The sequence below is a fragment of the Plecotus auritus genome (genome assembly GCF_963455305.1).
Source record: "Plecotus auritus genome assembly, chromosome: 4".
NCBI classification, from domain to species: domain Eukaryota; kingdom Metazoa; phylum Chordata; class Mammalia; order Chiroptera; family Vespertilionidae; genus Plecotus; species Plecotus auritus.
Window position 1 is genome coordinate 186,590,909 of NC_137775.1, and position 25,828 is coordinate 186,616,736.

The 25,828-nt window shown below is 38.8% G+C and overlaps 1 protein-coding gene across 1 annotated transcript in view; it reads left to right on the plus strand.

Annotated features, from left to right (window-relative positions):
- SEPTIN7 (septin 7) overlaps positions 1 to 25,828 on the plus strand; it is a 62,338-nt gene that overhangs the window by 20,853 nt on the left and 15,657 nt on the right. The window contains 6 exon segments of the mRNA XM_080665705.1: positions 776 to 878; positions 6,886 to 6,992; positions 16,909 to 17,009; positions 17,834 to 17,968; positions 20,482 to 20,599; positions 24,770 to 24,862. Coding sequence (XP_080521831.1) covers positions 776 to 878; positions 6,886 to 6,992; positions 16,909 to 17,009; positions 17,834 to 17,968; positions 20,482 to 20,599; positions 24,770 to 24,862 — 657 coding nt within the window.

Genomic DNA, 25,828 nt, shown 5'->3' on the forward strand with positions numbered 1-25,828 from the left:
ATAAGACTCTACTCAGATGGCCTGAACTATGGACAGTTTTTCTCACCAATGGGTAAGTTAAAAATCAGACTTATTCACTAAACCAATTTAGAAGTAAGTTTCTTTGAATTACTCATGAAACTATTATATTGAGGTCATCAGAAAACATAAAAGTTATAAAACTGAATTCTAATTTAAAACCAGGATAAATCTGATTTCCCTGAATAGAGGCAGCAGGATCATGTGAAACTTGAAGTAACATAATTGGGTCTGGTATAATAGCATGAAAGATACTGTTTATTGATTAACACTGGGTCATGAGAGCCTTCAAAAATTTGTGGAGAAATTGCTTTAAACTCAACTTTTTTTTTTTCATGCCTGTGGTAATTAGTATGAACAAATGGGATAACTAGAAGAGTTCTTAATATAATTTTAAGGGATTTTATATTGTGAATAATCCTTTGTTGTTTCTTTTTAAGTTGATTGGTCAGAATCTTATTGTGACTAACTCACTATAAAGTGAAATCTTTGCTTGGAGGCAGGTTTTTTAAATTTTTATTTTATTTTCCTTGGATTTTTATACTTGGCTATTATATTGTCAGTTAACTCATGCTTAATTCATTTTGTCCATTGCTGCAGTTAACCAATACTTTTATTGATACCATTAGAAGTCTTTTATTTGCCATGAATAATAGTTTGTATCGCTTTCAAAAATAGGTTAATGAAGGGAATTTGAAATGTGTGATTGAAGAGTTTGTTGATATATGAATAACTTGGCCCTTTTTTCTTTTCTCAGCAACAGAAGAACCTTGAAGGCTATGTGGGATTTGCAAATCTACCAAATCAAGTATACAGGAAATCGGTGAAGAGAGGGTTTGAATTCACACTTATGGTTGTGGGTAAGATATGATTTCTCCCTAAAATTGAATTTTGATCTAAATTTTAATCTATTAATCAACTCTGGATGAATTTAAGAAAACAATAGTCCAAAAAACTGCAGGGATCCTGTGTTATATTTTCTCTTATGTGAATACATTTTAAAATTTAGCTTGGTATAACAGGATTTATATGTTTTCTTGTCTCCTTTTTTTTTTTTTTTAAATATATTTTATTAATTTTTTACAGAGAGGAAGAGAGAGGAGAAGGGATAGAGAGCTAGAAACATCGATGAGAGAGAAACATCGATCAGCTGCCTCCTGCACACCCCCCACTGGGGATGTGCCCGCAACCAAGGTACATGCCCTTGACCGGAATCGAACCTGGGACCCTTCAGTCCGCAGGCCGACGCTCTATCCACTGAGCCAAACCGGTTTCGGCTCTTGTCTCCTTTTTAAAGATGACACAGTTTTGGAAACTAAAAGTTGACAAGCAGTGGGGAGGAGGTGGAATAGAACACTAGAGAAGTTCTCTTCACTCGGTTATGCTACAAGAGGAAATAGCATCTGGTGATTACTTACTTCTCCAGGATAATTTTTTTCTGTGGCTTATATTGCTAAGTAGCATCATAGCACATGAGCATTTAACTTAAACATAGTGCTCTCAATTTGAAAAAGAAGGATAGGGTAGGAAGGATCATAATCATGCAAATTATTACCCCAGGAATTCATTCATTGAGTGTAAGTCCTGGAGTGAGTGAAATATGAATCTCCTTATTCTTTAATTCACTCTCATTTTTCCTGTGCTTTATTCTGTGAATACCTTACCCTGCATGTAGTCAATTTTAAGAGATTGTCAAGGGTTATTTTGACATTAGGTTGGTAGCATCATCATTGTATATGAAGGAACACATTACCATATGTAAGATGAATAGACGTAAATGACAGTCTTAATCTTAAATGACTATAATATTTTCATCTCATATAGGCTGACTTTAGAACAAATCCTAAGTATGATGCAACTTTATTGTATTTGTCTATACTTTGTAAGAAGGTTAAAAGCAGGATAATGGATTGACTGTCCTTGACAAAGAAAATTGAGTTGATACTGGGCCTTTACGTTGTATGCATTAATTTTTGCTAATACAGTCAACCCCTGGTATTGACTTAGATTAAATTATTTATAAAACTAGAGGCCTGGTGCATGAAAATTCATGCACTGGAGGAAGGGGTCCCTCAGCCCGGCCTGCCCCCTCTCACAGTCTGGGAGCCCTCAGGGGTGGGAGGTGACCCGGAGATCAGGGGAAGGCAATGACCCCATCACACCTCTGCTGTTGCCACTGCCGGCAGCGCCAGCCTTGGCCGGCCCTGGTTACCTGAGCCTTGGGCGGCCCTGGGCAGCTGGGTAGCCGCCATCTGAGGCTTTGCCTGCACCTTGGGCTGGCCCTGGGCGGCTAGGCAGCCACCATCCGAGGCACAGGCAAGCCTCAGGCTGGCCCTGGCGGCTGGGGGGCCGAGGGGACTGGGGGACTCCACACGCAGGCGAGTGGAGTGGCCGGACCTGCCTGGGGATGGTCCTGGCCATGCCGCGCACCTGCCGCCCCAGCGGGGCTGAGGGGACGGTGCCACCATCTTGTGGCTGTGGGTGCCGCCATCTTTGAGGGCGTGACAGTCAATTAGCATATTCCCTCCTATTGGCTGTGGGCGCCGCCATATTTGCGAGAGCGTGATGGTCAATTAGCATTTTCCCTCTTTATTAGATAAGATACTCCTTCATTGAAGGGAAAAATATTTTTATCAATTGACCATAATACATTAGTTAATTAACTTACCGGTCACAGGTAGAGTAGTATAGTATGCCTAGCTTCCAAATTGCTGGTCTGGAGTAGAAGTGAGTCTATAGCTATATGGATAAAACTTCTATAGAACATTCCTTTTCTTCCATAAGTTGGTAACATGATCATTATATGTGAAGAAATAATACATTTACATATGTAATGTTAGTGATCTTAAATGACAAACTGTAGACAAATATAAGATCATTTTTTTAATTTGTAAGAGAATTTCCAGGGTTCTTTACGATAATTATAATGATTTTCAAAAAGACTTTGATATTAAAATGTTAGTATAAAAAAATAACTTATTTTTTAAAAAATGATTTTATTGACTTTTTTTTTTTTTTTTTTTTTTTTTTTTTTAAGAGAGGAAGGGTAAGGGAGAGAAGATACAGAAATACTAATGAGAGGAAACATCAAGTTGTTTGGCTGAATCCTGCACATACCCTGCTGGGAATTGAGCCTGCAACCTGTGGCATGTGCCCTGACCAGAAGTCTAACCACTGACCTCTTGGTGCATGGGTCAACACTCAGCCACTTAGCCACTCCAGTCGGGCTAAAGAGTAATTTCTTGAACATATACTTAGTAGAATAATATTGGTGTATGCAGGTCAGATTGAGTTTTAAATGCCTGTGAGATTTTTCTAGATAAAATATATTTTTTTAAAATGTTACCTCTTACTTGAGGATATGTTTTCATTGATTTGAGGGAGGGACACACACACACACACACACACACACACACACACACACACACACACACACACGGTTTTCTCCTGTATGCACCCCAACAGGGGATTGAACCTGCAATGTTTCACTGTGTGGCCAGAGCCACACCAGCCAGGGCCAGATAAAAACATTTAATACTGATATCATCTTGATTTTCAGAGAAAATATGTAATCTCTGAATGTACCCTTTTGTGAACTACAGCTTTTCTGTTTTCATTGGTAAGACATTTAGGTCTCTAATTCAGCGAAGTATGAAATCTGTCTAGCTTTTTATTAAGCATATTTACACCATTAACTATTGTGAATGTTATAACTATGCATACTCATGTTTTTGTGGGTGTTTTTTTTTTTTTAAGAAATACAGATTTACACAATCACCAGTGTACTTCATGCAACCTACCACTTGTCCTTGGTGTATAAATTTGGGTATATGAGATATATAGGACTTGAAAGAATCTATGAGTCATCTAGTGCATAAGATCAAAGTCAGCCCTTCAGCTTTAAAAGGCACTCTGAACATCAGTTTGTAGAATGTGCTCCCTGCTTCCCCTCTTCTATCCAAATAAAATGTTTTGGGTTTTTTTATGTTTTGTTATACTCCTGTGTTTTTTTGTGTGTCTGTTTTTTTTCCTGATATCTGGCCTTTTTCTTACCCTCGAGTGTGATCATTGGCCTTAAGTTGCCCTCTAGTTTTATAGAACCCTCCACTTTATTTCCACAAAATCTTTACTTTTTCTAATTCATATTTTTAAAAACTAATCCTATTTCCATTCAAACTAAAACTTACTTAGTGAATGCTGGCCACTACTAGAAAGAAATTAGAGAAAAAATGTAATCTTCTCCATCCGCCACCCCCCACCCCATAATGAAAGACTTAACAATGTTTCCAAGAATACTTGATTTTATGAGGGAATGTTTATTGAATGATTAGTTAGAATTTCAGGCAACAACATGAAGAATTTAGAGGAACGTGGTACGGAGAGCTGTTAAACAGTATCTGTTGATTTCAGCTTTTTTTCAGTTTAGCAGAACTTACAGAAACTTGATTTACAAACTCCAAAAGGTGGCATACCCTAGCCCAGCTGTGGGCAAACTACGGCCCGCGGGCCGGATCCGGCTGTTCTATCCGGTTCTCTTGCTCTCCCCTCCGCTCCTTTACTTTGAATTTATATTAGTTCACACAAACACTCCATCCATGCTTTTGTTCCGGCCCTCCGGTCCAGTTTAAGAACCCATTGTGGCCCTCGAGTCAAAAAGTTTGCCCACCCCTGCCCTAGCCTAAAGGAAAAAGTATATTTATTTATTTTTATTCTTGACAGTATTACAGATGTCCCCATTACCCTCCACTTTGCCCTCTTCCATCCAGCCCCTGTCGCACCCCAGACGTTCACCCACTAAGGACCGTGCATTTTAAAGACAAAGTTGTGATCATCCATTTAAAAAATAATCATAAACAAAATTTTCTACATAGACATTTAGGTTTTTCTGGTAACAGGATTATTTTCTTCTCAAATTGGGCTATAAAAAGAGTACTTTTATTTGAGTATAGCAAGAAATATCATAAATCATAAATATCCTCCTTAAGACCTCCCAACTTTTTATGCATAGCAAGTGAAAACTTTTTAACTCAGTGAATGAGGTAATTATTGAGCAGCTGGTTGGAATGTTTGCTACTAGCTACGCAGCAGAATTACTACTAAACTTTTAGTGCTGGTGGTCAGTTACTGTAATTAGAATATGTAAACCTTGTTTAAATAATTGCAGAACCAGGTCATAGGGAACCTGTTTAGCTTGCATTTTATAATTATCCTGTACATCATCTGTATGTTGAAGGATACCCTAATAGATTTTGAGGAGATGAGTTTTATAGCAAATTCCAGGATATATAGAATACCTTGGAAATAATCAGTATCTAATGTAACCTAGACTGTTAGATTAAATCTTCAGAGATAAGCATATAAAAAAGCAAAACAAAGACTAGCACCCTCCTGGATAACTTATATTTATCTACCTCCTGGGTGATACCTTTTCTTTATTTAACTGAATAAATCTGTACTTTTAAATTTCCCACCTGTTAACTCTCACCATTTGACTTCTTAATATAAAATTGCTTTTATTAAAGGTCAGTAAAAGGCCTTCTCATTGTCCCTTGGTCACTTAAAAAAAAAAATCTCTTATTTGGTATTATTGACCACTTTTCTTTGCAGTTCTTCTCACTTTTTGTGATACTGCCTCTTGGTTTATCTGGTTCCTTAGGTTCCTTTCCACTAACCATCTTTATTTTTTTTCTGTTATTATTATTATTATTTATTTTAATCTTTATTGTTGAAAATGACCATCTTTAAATGTTGGTGTAACTATTATAAATAATTATTGGTGGGACTTCAAAACTTCGTGAACAAACATCTTATGGATGTTTTATTCTTAGGCTTGAAATGTAATATTTCTGAACAGTGATGAAATATGCCTGGCTTTCGTGGGCTAAAACTCAAAGATATGATGACAGTATATAAGTATTCAATAAGTATCTGAAAAATGTTTATTTGGGTAGGATTTTTTCATTTATTTTTAATCGAGCATATTATTCAGATTATTTCCATTTTTTAACTACTTGGTTTATCAGTATCTGAGAGGCCTGTTAGTCTTTCACTGTGTGCTCTTGTAGCACCTTGTGCAATCTTCTTTGTACCATGTTCGAATTAAATGGTATGTTATAGGTTTCTCCCAGCCAGTGTGTATATGGGTACGTGTGTGTGTGTGTGTGTGTGTGTGTGTGTGTGTGTGTGTGTGTGTGTAGGGAGATTCTTTTCCTAGCTGCATGATTTCTTGCTTTGGTCATTCATTAATTATTGTATTTTTACTTTTATGTTTTATTTCACTAAAGCAGCTGTATACAATCCAGTGTTTTGTTTATGCCTAACTTTGACCTCTAGGGGATACATTACTGTTAAAAATGAAGGCTATTGCCCAGCTGGTGTGGCTCAGTGTTTGAGCAGCGACCTATGAACTAGAGGTCATGGTTTGGTTCCCAGTCAGAGAACTGGGATAAAATATGCATGGCTTTTGGGTCTCAGGCTCTATCCCCAGGAGGGGGCGTGCAGGAGGAAGCCCATAATGATTCTCTCTCATCATTGATGTTTCTATCCCTCTCTCCCTCTCCCTTCCTCTCTCTGAAATCAATGAAAACAACATTTTTTTCTAAATGGAAGCTATTGTATCAGGTACATTACTTTGTAAAATTATAAAACTAAAAGGATTCATTGGAAACATGGGTCTAATTTGATAAGAAAATGAGGACAAAGAGCTTACTCTAATAGGAAGTCTTTATAGTATATTTTCTAATGTCACATTTTTGTCCCACCAAGAAGAACTTGCATATAGCAAGTTTGATTATAGCATTGGTTGAATATTAAAGTCGGTAACATGGCAGAGTTTAACAGATTCCTCCTCCTCCCTGTTTCTTTTAGGTGAATCTGGATTGGGAAAGTCAACGTTAATCAACTCATTATTCCTCACAGATCTGTATTCTCCAGAGTATCCAGGTCCTTCCCATAGAATAAAAAAGACTGTACAGGTATGCGTATTAGTTTTATTAATTGATGACAAGCTGGAATAATGTTAACACACAGAATCACCTACTATAACTTTTATTATGCTTCCCTGGAGGTAGGTTTCATAGTTGGCCTCAGCCAATGTAAAGAGGTAAAACATGTTGCTAAGAGAGAAAAAAGTGAAGCTAATTAGAGGAATTGTCTTGACTAAAACCAAAATTTGTCCTGAAGACCCTAATAGAAATTACACTGTGATAATTATAGGAGTAACTAATACTCCTAGAGTTATGCTAAATAGTAAGGTAGCTACTTGCCTTATGTGGCTATTTAAGTTTGGATGAGTTAAAAGTAAATAAAATTAAAAATTTAATTTCTCAGTTGCAATAGTCACATCTCAAGTATTCACTAGCCATATGTGGCCAGTGGCTACTATTTGGGCAGTGAATGTATATATTTTACCATTGCAGAAAGTTCTGTTGGACAGTAGAGAAAACATGACTCTGAAAAGCCATTATTATTTAAATACTGTGTTCTGTGTTCATTGGTAACATAATACCACATAGTAGTTGAATGGCAGTAGTAATTCATAAAGGCTCCCAAGCTATGTGTGGTCTAATTTAGTAATTTTCAAATTTGCTTATGCATTCAGATCACTTGGTAAAATTTAATGTCTGTTCTGTTAGGTCTGAGGTGGGCTGAGATTCTGCATCTCTAACAAAATCCTAGGTGATGGCAGTGGTGCTGGCCCATAGACCATGCTGCATATATAGACTCTAGATCTGTCCGCACTGTCCAGTACAGTAGCATTTGCCACATGTGGCTTTTGAGCTCTTAAAATATGGGTAGTCCAACTTGAGATGTTATTCTATCTAATAAAGAGGTAATATGCAAATTGACCATCACTCCAACACATAGGATGGCCACCCCCATGTGATCAAAGATGGCCACCCCCATGTGGACACAAGATGGCTGCCACAAGATAGCCAGCAGGGGAGGGCAGTTGGGAGGGACCAGGCCTGCAAGGGAGGGCATTTGGGGGTGATCAGGCCTGCAGGGGAGGGCAGTTAGGGGTGACTGGGCCTGCAGAGAAGGGCACTTAGGGCAACCAGGCCTGTAGGGGAGGACAGTTGGGGGGGGACCCAGGCCTGCAGGGGAGAGCAGTTGGGGGGCACCAGGCCAGCAGGGGAGGGTAGTTAGGGGCAACCAGGCTGGCATGGGAGGGCAGTTTGGGGCGACCAGGCAGGCAGGGGAGGGCAGTTAGGGGTGACTGGGCCGGCAGGGGAGGGTAGTTAGGGGCAACCAGGCCAGCATGGGAGGGCAGTTGGGGCGACTAGGCAGGCAGGGGAGGGCAGTTGGCGGGAACCAGGCCGGCAGGGGAGGGGCAGTTGGGGGCGACCAGGCCTGCAAGGGAGGGCAGTTCAGGGGGACCAGGCCTGCAGGGGAAGACCGTTGGCGGTGACCAGGCCAGCAGGGGAGGGCAATTGGGGGCGACCAGGCCTGCAAGGGAGGGCAGTTGGGGGTGACCAGGCCTGCAGGGGAGGACATTTAGGGGCGACCAGGCCGGTAGGGGAGGGCAGTTAGGGGTGACCAGGCCAGCAGGGGAGGGCAGTTAGTGGCAATCGGGCCGGCATGGGAGCAGTTAGTCATCGATCAGGCTGGCAGGGGAGTGGTTAGGGGGTGATCAGGCTGGCAGAAGCAGTTAGGGGCAATCAGGCAGGCAGGCAGGCGAGCGGTTGGGAGCCAGCAGTCCTGGATTGTGAGAGGGGTCCCAGATTGGAGAGGGTGCATGCTGGACTGAGGGACACCCCCCATTCCCCGCATGAATTTTCGTGCACCGGGCCTCTAGTGCAAGTATAAAATACACCTCCTATTTTGGAGACTTAGTATGTAAAAGTGAGTGTAAAATGTCTAATAGTTTTTCTTATATTGATTGCATTTTACATGATAATATTTTGGTTATATTGGGTTAAATAAAATACATTAATCTATTACTTTTTAAAGTGGCTACTGAAAAATTTAAAGTTACTTTTGGAGTTTACATTTTTGTTCAGCAGCAGTGCTCTAAACCAGTGGTTGCCAACCTTCTGAACCTCACAGACCACCAGTGGTCCACTGGTTGGCAACTGCTGCTTTAAACTATTGATTGAAAAAGTTGTTGGTGGAGTGATGCAGCACATACGCAGAGAGGAGGGGCATGGAGCAGGCTTTACTCAGTAGTGATTCAGGAGCTGGATTTGGAGGATTGGCAGAAATGATCTCAGTGCACAAGATGGAAGGACAGTCTGAAAATTTAGGACAGAAACATATATATATCAAACTGCAAGATGCAGTGTAGAAATTAGATCCCTAAGATGTAATTCTGTGACATAAATGTTTTATTTATTCTTTTTAAAGCTTTGCTGCTGGGAATATTTTTTTATCCCTCATAGAGCTTGAGATTTCAAATTGCCTGCAAAAAGTGTGTTCTAAAAACTTGCTACTACATTGCTTATTATAATCAGTATTGGATATTTTAACTCTAAGCAAGAAGTTAAACTTTTAACTTTCTTAATGTAGGAATTCAAATTCAAGATCAATAAATGAAGTACATAGAAATGTTAAAGGAACCAGAGTGTAGATTCCTAGGTTTGGGCATATCTTCTATATATATAAAAGCCTAAGCGACTGGTCGACCGGTTGCTATGACGTGCACTGACCACCAGGGGACAGACGCGCAACGCACAGGATCGGGCTCCCTCCTGTCTGGATTGGGCCTGTGGGGATTGGGTCAAAACCCGCTATCCGACATCCCCCGAGAGGTCAGGGATTGTGAGAGGCCACAGGCCAGGCTGAGGGACTCCACCGGTACACGAATCTGTGCACCGGGCCTCTAGTTTAGTATAAAATATCTGTTAGCCCTAGCTGGTTTGGTTCAGTGGATAGAGTGTTGGCCTGCGGGTTCGATTCCACTCAGAGGCACGTGGCTGGGTTGTGGGCTCCATCCCCATTGGGGGGAGTGCAGGAAGCAGTCAAACAATGATTCTCATCATTGATGTTTCTGTCTTTCTCTCCCTCTCCCTGCTCTCTGAAATCAATAAAAACATATTTTAAAAACTATATCTGTTAAATCTCAATGTTCTTTTACCTACCATAAGTGTCTTTGGTGATCAATGCTAGTGTGGTCTTCTAAATCCTCTTAGTAATTCTAGCACCTAACAAAATGCCAGGCCTGCATTAATACTTAAACTCACATAATGATAATGAGTCATTATCATCTTCCAGGTGGTATACCAAGTACTTCAGATACATTAACTTACTTAATTCTTATAAGGAATTTATGAAGTAGGTGGTATTATCTCCATTTCACAAATGTGGACATTGAGGCACAGAGATGCTAATATGCCTGAGATCATGTAGAGTGACAGAACTAGGCTACAAATATAAGCTGTCTGGTTTAGTCTGTATTCTGTCAACCTATGCTATCGCTCTATTGTAGATAATAAGAGCTAGTTTAATAGATTAACTTATTCTTAATAAATGGATTAGCTTTTCCTTACATCTACCCCTTTTTAAATCCCAGAGAAGTCCTTTTTCCTGGCTATAGCATAGAGGTATTCCTTGATATACTGAAACAAGTTGTAGATCATCCAAACTCTTTCCCCCTTACCCAGGGGAGAACACAACATGTGCCAAGTCATTCAGCATAGTTAGAGAATAGAATGTAATTTTCTTTTGCAGTTAACTGGCTCTTTACCAAGCTCAGTAATCTCTCAGATGATCTGCTCTTGAAAGCTCATAAATTCTCTCAGCAGAGAGTGGTCAGAGAATTATATCCCAGCCCAGACATATTAGACCATAAGAAACATACAATCCTGAATTTCAAAAGGCAGTGTCTACAATTTCCCTGACCTGAAGGCTTTCTGAAACACTTTTCAACTGTCCAAAAAAGGAGGAGGAGGAAAGAAAAATTCTGTGATATAGCCAAATAGGGAGTGAAATTTTAATAAACTACAATTTCACCCTAGCTGGTTTGGCTCAGTGGATAGAGCATCGGCCTGCGGACCAAAGGGTCCCAGGTTCGATTCCAGTTAAGGGCACATACCTTGGTTGCACACTCCTCCCTGGCCTGGACCCTGTTTGGGACTTGTGCAGGAGGCAACCAATCAATTTGTTTCTCTCACATCAATGTTTCTCTCTTGTCTTTCCCTCTCTCTTCCACTCTCCCTAAAAATCAATGGAAAAATATCCTTGGGTGAGGATTAACAACAACAAAAAAACTCCCACAATTTCATAATCTCCCTGAGCACTTTACTTATAAGAGACTCATATCTTAAAAAGACATTCCTGCCCTAAATGGTTTGGCTCAGGCCTGTGGACTGAAAGGTCCCAGGTTCGATTCCAAGGTCAAGGGCATGTACCTTGGTTGCGGGCACATCCCCAGTAGGAGTTGTGCAAGAGGCAGCTGATCCATGTTTCTCTCATTGATGTTTCTAGCTCTATATCCCTCTCCCTTCCTCTCTGTAAAAAAAAATCAATAAAATATATTTTTTAAAAAAAGACATTCCTTCACATTCACAGTCTTGGAAGAAAGGAGAAGCTGTCTACACTAAATAGAGAGGTTATTCTGGGCTTCCTGTTATATATAAGTGGTTCCGATTTGAGTGAAGTGTTCAGTATTAGATAGAATTAATTCTGACCTCCTATCTTGGGCGTCTTGGCCTGGAGCTCTGCTGTTCCAAATGTGAGCTGACACTTTAGTCCTGGAGTTCTTTATACCGGTGGTTTTCAAACTTGAGTGTTTTGCATCAGTCACCTGGAAGGCTTGCTAAACCAGATTGCTGAGTCCCTCACCTCCGAGTTTGCTGTTTAGTAGGTTAGAGTTTAATTAGGAAACTCTCCTGTTGATGTTGTTCCAATGTTTGTATTTTTTTTTAACTAGTCACAGAACATACATTTGAATGCTTGTCGTATACCAGGTTTTGCAGCTACAGTGATGATAACAGTCAAAATTCTCAAGGATCTCACAGTAAAGTGAAGGATATAGTGATAAAGATGTTGCTTTAAGGTGCTGTAAAGGTGACCTTGGCCATGTAGATTTTAGTGAAGTAGTAGGAATAGAAGGCAATATGGCAGTGGGCTGAAAAGTGAGTGGTAAGTGAGGCAGTAAAGGTGGGATAGCTATGAAGGAAGGGATGAGGGAATACCTAGATGTTAGAGAGTCATTTGGTTTTTATTTCCAAAAAAGATCTGAGGATGTTTATGTCCTATGAAGAATCAGTCCCTAAGGGATGAGAGGTTGAAGATACAGGGGAAATAGTCTAAACGGTTTTCAAGATGACTCTAAAATGGGAAGGTATCAGATTCCCAGCATGGATTGAAAAATTAGACTTAGGACGAAAGGGATCTATTCCACTGAAGGAGAGAATATTCAGGGTTGCTTCAGATAAATTGAGGGCACTCCTCTTCAAGGAGAGATAAGGTACTTTTTTTAGCTTGATGGCAGAGATATTCGGCTCGAGCATGGGAAGAGCCATACTGGGAAATGAGAGAGGCATGAGACTAAGGAGCAAATAGAAGGATTATCAGACAGCAGGGAAATTCCTGTTGAGATTGAAGTTCGTGAATTTTATGAAACAGGTATCTGAGCTGGACAGGACAAGGTATAAAGCGTTAGGGAGAGGGCTGCTAATAGAAAATGAAAGGCACAAGGGACTTAAAGTCTCAGAATAGGAGATGGGGGAATGAGGTGTGGTGGTTCAGAGTAGAAGGCAGACTTAGAATCCTATATAATAAAAGCCTGATATGCTAAGTGTCCGGTCATCTGGTTGGCCATTCAACCAATCAAAGCGTAATATGCTAATGATATGCTAAGGTTGCTCAACCGCTCGCTCTGACGTGCACTGACCACCAGGGGGCAGACAGCTGGTTAAGCCAGTTTCCGCCCAACGTCAGAACAACCGGTCGCTATGATGCGCACTGACCAGCAGGTGGGCAGATGCTCAATGCAGGAGCTGCCCCCTGGTCATCAGTGCGCTCCTACAGGGGGAGGACCACTCAGCCAGAAGCCGGGCTCACGGCTGGCAAGACAGCGGTGGCAGCACTAAGGATGTCCTACTACTGGCTTAGGCCCATTAGTCAGACATCCCCTGAGGGCTCCCAGACTGCGAGAAGGTGCAGGCCAGGCTGAGGGACCCCCTGAGTGCACAAATTTCGTGCACCGGGCCTCTAGTCTCTAGCTAAACTTCTCAATAAACTAGATCTGGGTATTGATAAGAAGGAAGTAGTCTTAAGGCATAGCTATTCTGTTGGTCATTGCTTCTTTTAGTTGCTTGAGGAACATAATGAAGTATTTAAGATGATGTTTGTCTTTTAAGCCATTAAATAATTAAAATAGTTATTGTGTTTGAACTAAGTGAAATATCTCAGCTTCAGGATGTTGAAGTCTGCAGAGCTTTGGCTATAATGTCGAGCAAGTATAGCCAGAGATAAGCTCTTGACAGAAAATTCAGCCCTAGCCAGTTTGTCTCAGTGGATAGAGCATTGGTCTGTGGACCAAAGGGTCCCGGGTTCGATTCTGGTCAAGGGCATGTACCTCAGTTGTAGGATCCTCCCTGGCCTGGGCCCTGGTCAGGGCTTGTGCAGGAGGCAACCCATCAATGTGTTTCTCTCACATTGATGTTTCTCTCTCCCTCTCCCACTCTCTCTAAAAATCAGTGGAAAAATATCCTCAGGTGAGGATTAACGAAATAGATAAATATATAAATAAAACATTTTAAAAAAAGAAAGGAAATTCTAACCTTTTCCTTAAAATTTAATCCAGTTAATTAACAGTTTTTATTTACCATAGCAAATCATTCTTAAACATTAGGTTAGAAAAGTTTAGTGTATTTAACAGTGTTTTGAAAATGAAAGAAATAAAGCATATAAACATGGAAGGTTTGACTTTTCCCTCAGATTGAAAAACAGAAAAATATTAGAAAACAGTGCCTTGGATTTCTGGAATCTAGGAATCCAAAAGAGGCCTCAATAAATTAATTATACATAAACAATATAAGGGCTTTAGTTTTATTTTCCAGAGAGAAACAGAATTGAGAATGCCCCTGATTCATCTCTTCAGTATTAAATTATGCGCTTAATCTTAGAGAACTCTTGAGTGATGCCTTAAAAAATGCTGATGTGACCTGCTTAAGTAAAGTGCATGGGAAAGTGGCCATTTGGAATACATTTGTTAAGAAAAGTTTGAAATTCTTGGACTTGCACTGATTTGTTTTCCATGGATCCCATGGGGATACTTGCAGAATCAGACGATAGGATACAGTTGGATCCTGTGAAGGGCACTCGTTTACAGTTATGTTTTCTGGATTTCTTCCATATGTTGCTGTCGTCTCTGTATTTGACCATGTATGGATACACAGAATTTCATAGGCCAGAGGAGAAAAGAAGCTTTATAAACACTCTTTAAAGTATGTAAAATACAGATCTTTATTTTTCTTATCATGTCAATAAACAAGTTGTTGTGCTGATTTTTTAAAATAAAGACAAGGAGACAAAGACCTTAAAATTTATTCTGTTAGGATGTGTGATTAATGTACAGTTTATTACTGAAGGTTTAGTAATAAGGCAATCAAATGGTTTGAAGTAAAATTGGAAGATGATTCAAATAGAACAATTGTATTTTTGCATCAGTTTCTAATACATAGTACTATGGATATTTCTGCTTCAATAACAGTTTCCATTAACGAATGGCCTGTTTTTATAAAGGAGATGAGGTGAATTCAAGATATATGGAGATGTAAGATTTGACCAGATTGTCCTTTAAAAAAAAAGAGAGAGAGATAATTGACATATAAACAAATTGTTCTTTGATTAGAGGACCATCAGAGATATGAAATGTGAACTTGCTAAGCCACTTAATTTTTTTTTTTTTAGTTTTGATAATCTAACACGGATGATCATGTCTGATTATTTTCTTAGTTATTTTGCCTCCCTCATATTATTAGAGTAACCTGGTATAAGACAGGCTGTGTTATCTTGGCTATGTGGCCTGAAACAGTGTTCTCCCAAGTTGATACTGGAGATAACCAAAAAATACTAGAACACACACACACACACACACACACACACACATATATATATATATTTTTTTTTTAAAAATATATTTTTTATTGATTTCAGAGAGGGGGAGAGAGAGAAATATCAATAACGAGAGAGAATCATTGATCGACTGCCTTCTGCTTTACTGGGGATCGAGCCCACAACATGGCATGTGTCCTGACCAGGAATCTTAACTGTGACCTTCTGGTTCATAGGTCAATGCTCAACCACTGAGCCACACTGGCTGGGCTAGGACCCTTATATTTTGATGTTTACTTTTTTAATCTATAGAAAAATTAATACTTACTAATATTTAATGTTCAGATTGCCAATTACATATAATTGAATTGATAAATAAATATACTTATATTTGGGATGTGAGAGTTTACATCAGGATCAGAGCTGTCTGAAGACCATTGGTCTAAAAGATAAGACAGCCTCTTGTCTAAAATAGTAGAAACTCCTCCATGGACTTGCATGTCCAAATTTAGGAACTGTTTTCAGTTTTAACAAAATTCTTTTTTGATAATACTCTTTTTAACAAAATAACTTTTGATTTCTATAGACCTGCATTGTCCAATTCCGTAGTCACTAAGCCACATGTGGCTATTTAAAATAATTCAAGTGGAATGAAATTGAACATTCTGTTTCTCAGTTACATGTTGTAAGGTCTAAGTAGCCACCGGGGCAAGCAGCCCCTGTAGTGGACAGTGCCAATATAGAACATTGCAATTATCTCAGAAAGTTTTCTTGGATAGTGCTGCTACAGACTTTCTTGCTCAGCAATCTCAGTTTCATCTCCTCAGTCCCTTCATGCATCAGCTAGCATCTGTAAGAAATGCCAAAGGAAAAGGGAAAGACATCATCGGTTCTGTAAAGGAGCACCAAACTCGTTTTACCCAGAAATCAGTCAGTTTTCCTTTCCAAACTCTGTTAATCATATAAATAGTTGCAGTTGCTTTTCACCTGTTCGTGATTACATTTTTTCCTAAGTTTGGTGGCACTTAATGTGGACTGTACAATGGCACTTCCCACTCAAAGTTTTAATAAAATTCTTGCCTCTTACGTTAGCCTTTAGGTATACCTGGAGTCTAGTTTTAATAAGCACTAGGTGTAAAGATACAATGAATGGGGGAATTAGTATTCTCTTCTTCACTTTGTTTAGCAGCAGCATATGCCCAGGATGAATGATTTATATGTTCTCTTTGTTTAAGTCCAATACTCTTTCTCAAATAGTTTTTTACAAATTCTACAGAGAATGGAAGATTTCAATCAGAGTTAGTAGGGTTTTACTCTACCAGAATATATATTTTTTAATTGCTGGGACTTTTGTTGATTGCTTTGGCCTAAATATGCAATACCACTTTAGAAAAGAAAACTGGATCTTAGCCATAACATAAACACGAGTGTAAATAATTACATACATGCTGAGAAAGATTTGGGAATGGTAATAAGTTTACTTAAGCAAAGTAGATGGAGAATATTTATTGTGTTAGATTAAATGTATTTGTCTGCCTAGTCACAGTTGATCTCTTAATTACTGAATCATGCGAACACAGTCTTTATTTGTATTAATGGATGTGCATTGAGGCCATATAAATATTATATGGCTTTAGTGATTATTACCATTTATCATTTCCTTCTTTATACCAACTATGAGTCATAAACCCAGTATTTACATTGTACTTTTCTTTCAAGTAACCAGGACTTATGTCCACGATAATGAAAATGTGGGGATGGGTAGATTTAGTTTGCAAAAAGCTTCTTGATTAGTTTTGATTAATGCTAATCTTCCTACAGCTTACCTTGTAGGAAACCGTAGGTGTAATGTTGTGGTATTAATTTCTGCACCAATTACTCTTACAGGTGGAACAATCCAAAGTTTTAATCAAAGAAGGTGGGGTTCAGTTGCTGCTCACAATAGTTGACACCCCAGGATTTGGAGATGCAGTGGATAATAGTAATTGGTAAGAAGTGTTTGATATCACTGCTTTCCATTATATTCGGGGTTTGGGTGTTTTTAGACTCTTTCTGCTTAACATTTAAAAATTTTCCATCTTAGCAAAGGCCACTAAACTGTTCATACACTAACTTTGCCACTTACTTAATGTTGCTTAATTTCTTTGAACTGACTTTCTTTTCTATAAAATGGAGATAATATTTATCCTTGAATTATTCTGAAGACAAATTTAAAACATATATACAAGAATTCTTGTAAGAAATTTAAAACTTTTCATTTTCTACTATAATATTATATATTTGTATATGTTATTTTCTATCACATTCTAATTTAAACCTGACTTTAGATCTTCAGTTTTCCATACATCATAAATGAAGAAAACATCCATGACACTTTAATTGGAAGTTTTAATTTTTTGAGTTCCATCTTTTGTTTTGTTTTTGAAGTAAATTTCTCTCAACTTTAAAAATACGCAAATAAATTCATCATGAGGTTTCTGTATTGTATATAAATATAAACATTTCTTTGGATATAATTTTTCATATTGTAAATTGCCTTAGCATTGATATACTTATTGGTACAAATATGATAATAATTTAGTTATGTTTTGATTTAAATATTCTTTTATTTAGAAAATTTAGAAATAATCAAGATTTAGTCAACGTAATTTATGTTTTTATTTAAATCAGTATATGTAGAATAATTTGAGACATACTGGTTAGATTGATTTTGCCTATTTAAAAATATAGATTATTGCCCTTTAACAGTCATCATTTGTACATTTAAATGTAGAATTGCCACTTAATTATTTTGTTCATCTTCATTCTATAGCTGGCAGCCTGTTATCGACTACATTGATAGTAAATTTGAGGACTACCTAAATGCAGAATCTCGAGTGAACAGACGTCAGATGCCTGATAGCAGGGTGCAGTGTTGTTTATACTTCATTGCTCCTTCAGGACATGGGTCAGTACCTTGATGCTTCTGATAACCTTTTGTTGTTGTTTATTACTCAATTTTTGGTTCATATATTAGTATTCCTTGTATGTGTACATTTCACTATACTAGTTGAAAAGTCCCAAATTCCATGTAAAAATGGCTTATAAATTCTTTTTTTCAGTCCTAGATAAACTAGCAATGATTTTACTTTGTAGTTTCTCATGTATACTTTTTTTTAACTTGCTTTCATAGAGAGGAACAGTGTTTTAATCATAGTTATATATTTCAGTGTGGCTAATTTGGCTTTCTTTTGGACTACTGTGCCACTAATTGAACCACCCAATAAGGAGAAACAGCCATAGCAATTAGCTTAGATTATATTCTAAGAAACTCCAAAGATGTTATTTAAAATAGATCTGAGAGAGAAGGTTACAGAAAGACAGAAGTACCAAAGTCTTCACGTACCATTTCTTTGGTCACATTGTTTAAGGATCATGGCATCAGTACTAACCTTCTACTTACACGGAGTTAATAACTAAGTATCTAGACATTCATCTGGTGTGATTGGTTTTTTTGTGTGTTTTATTGTTGTTGTTAATCCTTGGTTAATCCTCACCTGAGGATATATATTTTCCATTGATTTTTAGAGAGAGTGGAAGAGAGAGGGAAAGACAGAAACATCGATGTGAGAGAAACACATCGATTGGTTGCCTCCTGCACAAGCCCTGACCAGGGCCTGGGCCAGGGGGGAGCATGCAACCAAGGTACGTGCCCTTGAGTGCAATTGAACCCGGGACCCTCTGTTTGGCCCACAGGCCGACGCTCTATCCACTGAGCCAAACTGGCTAGGGCTGGTGTTATTGTTCTGTTTGCCAGCCTGCACTCTCTTTTTTGTTGTTTTTATTTCCTCTGCCAATTTGAATAGATATATGTGTCATTGGTAACTGTAGATGTTTTTAATTACTCTTTAACCTTTTTCTGGGTAAAAGATTCAGTGGTAGGTAATTGCTTTTAATCTGGGTAAATGACTCAGCATAACTCAGTCACTTGATGATAGGAACCCCACCACCTTTCCACCAAAAGTAACTAGACTATTATATACTATCAGACTAGATAATCCAATACCCAAGTTACAGTAGTATATACCAGTTCCTTCATAAGAATACCTTTCTCTTCTATTTTCTGCTTCTTTTTCCACCTTTGCCCTTATCACTGTCTTGGTTTCGCATTATCACTACATAAAGCCTTATTTATGTAGTTTACCATTTTTTGCAGTCAGATTGTAGTGGTGCAAATATTTCATTTCAAATATTTGTCTACTGTGAAGAAAGCACAAAAATTATCTCAAAAGGCTTAAAAAAGTAATATCGCCTAGCCAGTGTGGCTCAGTGGTTGAGCGTCAACCTTATGAACCAGGTCACAGTTCATTTCCTAGTCAGGGCACATGCCCAGGTTATGGGCTGGATCCCCAGTGTGGGGCGTGCAGGAGGCAGCCGATCAATGATTCTCTCTCATCATAAATGTTTCTGTCTCTCTCTCCTTCTCTTCCCCTCTCTGAAATCAATTTTTTTAAAGAGTAATCTCAGAAATACAACACAGTCTATGGCCTTTTATGAGTTCTTGTTAGCTTCTCCCTGAATTTATATATTTTTAATCATTCTAGTTTAACTTGTAAGCGTTTTTGTGTGTTTTTTTTCCTGGAGACGGACAGAGTAAAAATTTAATCTGAGGTTGAATCAATAGAAATTGGTCAGTTTATATTCTGTTTTATTATTTTAGGTCTTTTGGGCTCTCTCCAAGATTTTATAATTCTCATGAAATCACATTTCTTCTATTTCCCAGGGGGAAATATACTTCTTAAAATTGCATGGGAAATAAGATTTTTTTTTAAGCAAAAAATTTTTGATATAATTCAAATGATGTGTAGTGGCTTTGGGCCATTCATTGTTTGTCACAGGAATGGGAGTTCAAAATGTTTATTTCTGATGTACAAAAATGTGTTTTTGAATAGTTTCTCAGCTTAACTATTTTTGGAAGTGGAACAAAGTTTTGCCCATTAATATGTGCTGCTTAGTATGCATTAAGTGAAAGAATATGACACTAAATTTTATGTAGAGAGTTGTAAATCCCCTGCTTACTGCAGACTAAAATTCTAGGCAGTCTGATACATGAATAAGGGCCTATCTATCTTATATGGGTAGTCCCTGGATTTCCTTTTTAGAGGGAACCTGTTTTGGGGGTAATTATGAGTTGTTCCAGGAATGTATTTTCAGTGCCCTCCCCACCCCCCCACCTCACCCCACCAGTGTCATCACTGAACACACATGGTTAATTTTTTATTTCAGCTATTGATGCTTCATTTTCTTTGTTCAGTGGTAGATAATTGCTATTATAACCACTGCTGTCCGAGCACATCTTTAGAGTGTGTGTCTGGCAACTAAGTAAAGTAGTTCCAATGTATTTAATCTAGCATTTGGGGGTGTGAAGAATCTGCTTTTCCAAACTTAAAATTCAGTTATATTAAATATTGTGTATTTCAGACTTAAACCATTGGATATTGAGTTTATGAAGCGTTTGCATGAAAAAGTGAACATCATCCCACTTATTGCCAAAGCAGACACACTCACACCAGAGGAGTGCCAACAGTTTAAAAAACAGGTAGGCTGAATGCGCTTGAACTCCTGGGTTTCTTATATCATTCACGTAATTTGTAGTTTTTCACGTTTTTAGTATAATGTGTTACAGTGTATTTCTCTTGCTACTTTTCCATGTGGTTGTTTATGCTGTATTACAAATAACTCTTGAAAATTATCCTCTGCCTTAGTTTTCTCCTGAAAGCTCTTCTCTGTTATCCTGGTGCCTCCTTTATCCTTTGTCGCTTAAGGCTATTTTAGATATTTCTGTATCACTTTCACCAGCATCCCTCCCCACACACTTTAGAATCATTTTCATGAATTTCTAAGAATATTACTTTTCGAAAGCCCATGATTATGTTTCCCCCCGCGTTTTGTCATGGTGCTTTCCCAATAAAACAGTCAAATTTCTTCTGTAAGGGGTGTATTTATTTCAGTGCCTTGATAGCACTGTTTGTCATTTTATTTAGAAAAAAATTTTTGGAATAAAGTGGTACCTAATAATTTCTTTAATTTTCTATAAAAGCTGAACACTTTAAATCGGGATTGTTTTTTCCTCGTTGTATTTGGTTTGTACATATATTTTATGAAATGTAGGGTCAATTTCTGGTTTGTACATATATTTTATGAAATGTAGAGTTAATTTCTGGAATAACTCTTCTATTCCAATAGCTATTTTTTAATTTTAGGCCAATGGTCTAATAAATTGCAGCTGTTTTGTATAATATTTTAAAATAGATCTTAGAGTTAATTATATATTATTTTTCTTGTAGTTCTCTTTGTAACAAGAAACTTTATTTTTTCACCTTTTTCAATATAAATTTGAGGATATGTTAAACCTGTTAAAAAACAAAACCTTTTGAAATTTGCTTGTTAAAGCTATTTAGATTTTGAGATTGCTTTAATACAGCATTTTTACTATATTTGGTATTTCTTTCACTCTCATTTTTACTTTACAATGTGCTATTTCTAAATTCAATTACTAATCATATACATTTCTTCCCCTCTGTATGATTTTAATGTATCTTGATTTGGAACAGTACTAAGAACTTAAAAAAGATGAGCAAGCAATGATCTCTACTTCCAAATTGGTTGCATTGTAGTGGTTGTACAATTTTTTTTCCTATGCTTAAAAATAATGGTTCTTAACCCAGGGTGCCTATCAAACTCATCTGGAGAACTTTTTCAAAATGAGTTATTGGCTTGTATTTCTACCAGTTGGCTCAGTAGATTAAGGTGGAGCTTTAGCTTTGGTATTTTGAAGGTGTTCATTCAGGTCCTTTAAATATACAACCTCTGCTCTTAGAGCCAGCTTTTAGTGTTTCTTTTTTTCTTCTAGTCATGCATTTGACACATTATTATTTAGTTCATGTTTTTTCTATGTAGATATATAACCCCAATTGTAAAACGTGTGTGTGTGTGTGTGTGTGTGTGTTTCCCAGTGGCCATTTTATTTCCTCTTGGTTTAGTAACCATCTAACACATTTTGTTTAGGATCCCTTTACTGCTGCTGGGGACCCTTGGCAGTGAGAATAGCACTGAAATACCAGTACAGGTAGGGAGCTAGCTAGGTGTAGGTATGTTAGTGGTTCTGAATTTGAACAATATTTGGATATCCATATTTTGTTTAGAATTTAGAATAATTTTGGACAAGATAATTTAATTGGAAGTGGGTTATTTCTGATATTATTAACTAGTGACCTGGTGCACAAAAATTGGTGCACAGTGGGGGGTTCCCTCAGCCCAGCCTGCCCCCTCTCACAGACTGGGAGCCCTCAGGAGATGTCCTACTGATGGCTGAGGCCCGCTCCCTATGGGGAGCGGGCCTCAGCTGCAGTCTAGCCACCCTCTGTGGGAGGTGACAGGGCTGATCAAGGGAAGGCGCCAGCCCCATTACCCCGCTGCTGCAGCCACTGCAGCCGCCAAGGTGTTTTCATCAACATGGACTCTAGTCCCTTCACTGTGAAAAAATGACAACTTTCTTTAGGCATATTCAAGATGTGTCTTTCATAGGATATGACATTTCTTTCTTTTTATCCTCACCTGAGGATATGTTTCCGTTGATTTTTAGAGGGTGTGGAAGAGAGAGGGAGAGACAGAGAGAAACATCAATGTGAGAGGGACACTTTGATTGGTTGCCTCCTGCATGAGCCCTGACCTGGGCCCCAGCCAGTGAGGAGCCTATAACCTAGGTACATGCCCTTGATCAGAATCAAACCCGGACCCTGCGGTCAGCAGGCCAAGGCTCTATCCACTGAGCCAAACCAGCTAGGGCAGGATATGACATTTCTTAGCCCCTCCAGCAGCGGACCTTCCTTTTTCCCTCTAGGAGTGTGGTGGAAAAACCTTAGATCACCTTCTTGGATTCTTATTACCCAAGTTACCAAAAACACTGCAAGTGGTGGCATACAGGAGCTTAGCCAATGAGCGGTTAGAAAAGGTGTTTATGCTGGAACTGGTTTGGCTCAGTGGATAGACCGTGGGCCTGCAGACTGAAGGGTCCCAGGTTTGATTCCTGTTAAGGGCATGTACCTTGGTTGGAGGCACATCCCTAATGGGGAGTGTGCAGGAGGCAGCTAATCGATGTTTCTCTCTCATTGATGTTTCCATCTGTCTATCCCTCTCCCCTCTTTGTAAAAAAATCAATAAAATATATATATTTTTAAAAATGGTGTTCCCTCTGCAGCGCATGCAGCCCCTGCGTTGTATCCACTGGGCTAGGAGGGTGTCCCTGCCACCCGGTGGAGGCCACCGGGGTCTCTGCACACCCCAGAGACTGGCAGCCAGCCCCCCCATCGTGGGCACTGGGCTGGGGGGCAGGCAGGGACCCCTGGGCTGCATGCAGCGGCGGCCGCCGGGGCCTCTGCATGCCCCAGAGGCCAGCAGCCAGCCTCCCCCCCCCCCCCCCCCCCGCATCGTGGGTGCCTGGGCTGGGGGCATGGACCCGAACCACCACTTAGCGCCGGAATGCACGCAAGCGGCTGGGGGTGGGGTGGGAACATCGCTGTCTCCGAATGCCCCAGAGGCCAGCAACGCGCAAACGGCTGGGGCGGGGCAGGAACATGTGACGTGGGGATGTTCCGCCCCACCCCTAGCTGCTTGGCTGCTGCACCCATAGTCCCGCAGTGGCCGGGGGTGTTCTGGGACCCTGCTGCTCAGGGCCTAAGTGCGGGCCTACTGGCTAGGAGCAGCCTGGGTCCCAAGTATGTTCCTGGGACCCAGGCTGCTTGGCGCCTGCATATGCAAATTAACCACCATCTTTGTTGGGTTAATTTGCATACTCAATCCTGATTGGCTGGTGGGCATAGCGGAGATGCAGTCAATTTGAATGTTTCTCTTTTATTAGATAGGATAAGCTATCTTTCTCTTTTCTGCATTCTCCTCATTAAGACCTTAGCTTCTTTATTTCCAGGGCATATTTTTTCCTTGTGCTTACCCAATCTTGTATCTGTTGTTCCTTGATTTGTGTTTATGTACATTTACATGCAAGGATATGTTCTGATGGTGTAGAATTTTTTCTACTGAAGGCAATACTGTATTTAGTTTTACTTACCTTAGCCAAAGTCTTCTAAAAATTTTAGGTGACCCCTAACCGGTTTGGCTCAGCGGATAGAGCGTTGGCCTGTGGACTCAATGGTCCCAGGTTCGATTTTGGTCAAGGGCATGTACCTTGGTTGCGGGCACATCCCCAGTAGGAGGTGTGCAGGAGGCAGCTGATTGATGTTTCTTTCTCATCAGTGTTTCTAACTCTCTCTCCCTATCCCTTCCTCTCTGTAAAAAATCAATAAAATATATTTTTAAAAATTTTTAGGTGAGTTTAGGCAGTGTTGATTCAGCCGAATAAAAACAGTTGGAGAGAGCTTTTTCTAGAGAAAGAATCTCAGTCGTTGTAAATAAATGACCTACAGCCATTACCATAGAAATCAACTAGAGAAAGCCCTTTCTGGACTCTTACCTCATTTAGAACTCTTATGGTATTATAACCACATTACTTGAACACTTCTGAAGTAATTGGATTTCAGTGGTAAAGACCAGCATAGTACTTTGTTTTTAGATGACAGTTTTTACATTATTGAAAAGCAATCAAGGACCTAAAGCTGAGGGCTCATAGGAATTTAAGGTGAGTATAATAAAAATAAAGTTAATGTATTAATTATGTGTGGTGCTTTTTTGCTTATTTCCTTTTCCATTTTAGATAATGAAAGAAATCCAAGAACATAAAATTAAAATATATGAATTTCCAGAGACAGATGATGAAGAAGAAAATAAGCTTGTTAAAAAGATAAAGGTAGGTTCATTCCCATACAAATATTAAAATGTTTTGGGGCCTTAAAAACACTATAATATCCACAACAATATCATATCAATTGGGAGATTTATTCATTGTTGTCTTCAACTTTGCAATTAACTCTGTTTGGTGACTATTATATGTAATAAGGCATTGTGTGGAATAGAGAGATGAAAAATGTAATTCCAATCTTCATATGGTTTTCAATTAACTAGTTTCATATAATTGTCCCAATAAAACCAGGTAATGAGAAGGGAGAGTATTTGTTCTTAAGCACTGTTATGCTTAATCTTTGTTTTAACAGCCAGACAAAATATGTTCGCTTTTGTTCTTTTATAAAAACGAACCAAAAATCTATACCAACATAATTTTCTGTATTTTTAATTTATAGTGGTTTCCTAAGTACCCTGGACCTAAAAATGTTTTTATAAATGGCATTATGTAAGCACATAATTATCTTGGAATAATGAAATGCTTTACCAATAAAGAATTTCTAAGTTTTTGTAGAAATAGCCATATATTTTATATATTCTTATATACTCTGGGAGCTACAAGAAATTTGAAAGACTATATTCTGATCTGGTCTAGATGAATACAGATGTGGGCCCCAGATTTGGACTTCCAGAAGTATAGTCTAGCGAGTGTAATGTTCCCTGCTTCCAGGGCTGTTAGGGTCGCTTTGTGGTCAGGTAGGTGGGCTAGTCACCAGCCTCAATTTGCTAATATATTTTTTACCCTTTTTAGTTTTTCAATATGGGACAGCTTCTTTTTGCAACGATTTTTTTTTTATTTTTATTTTTTACAAATGATTTGATCAGTACATGCTTTAGTATTCTAAAATTTTTAGAGAAAATATGATGTTATTCATTGTTTACATTGCTAAGAATACCATGATATGGCAGTTTACTAAATAGTAATTGAATGCCCTATAAAAGTGAATATAGAGACTATCAAGGTAATTTTTTT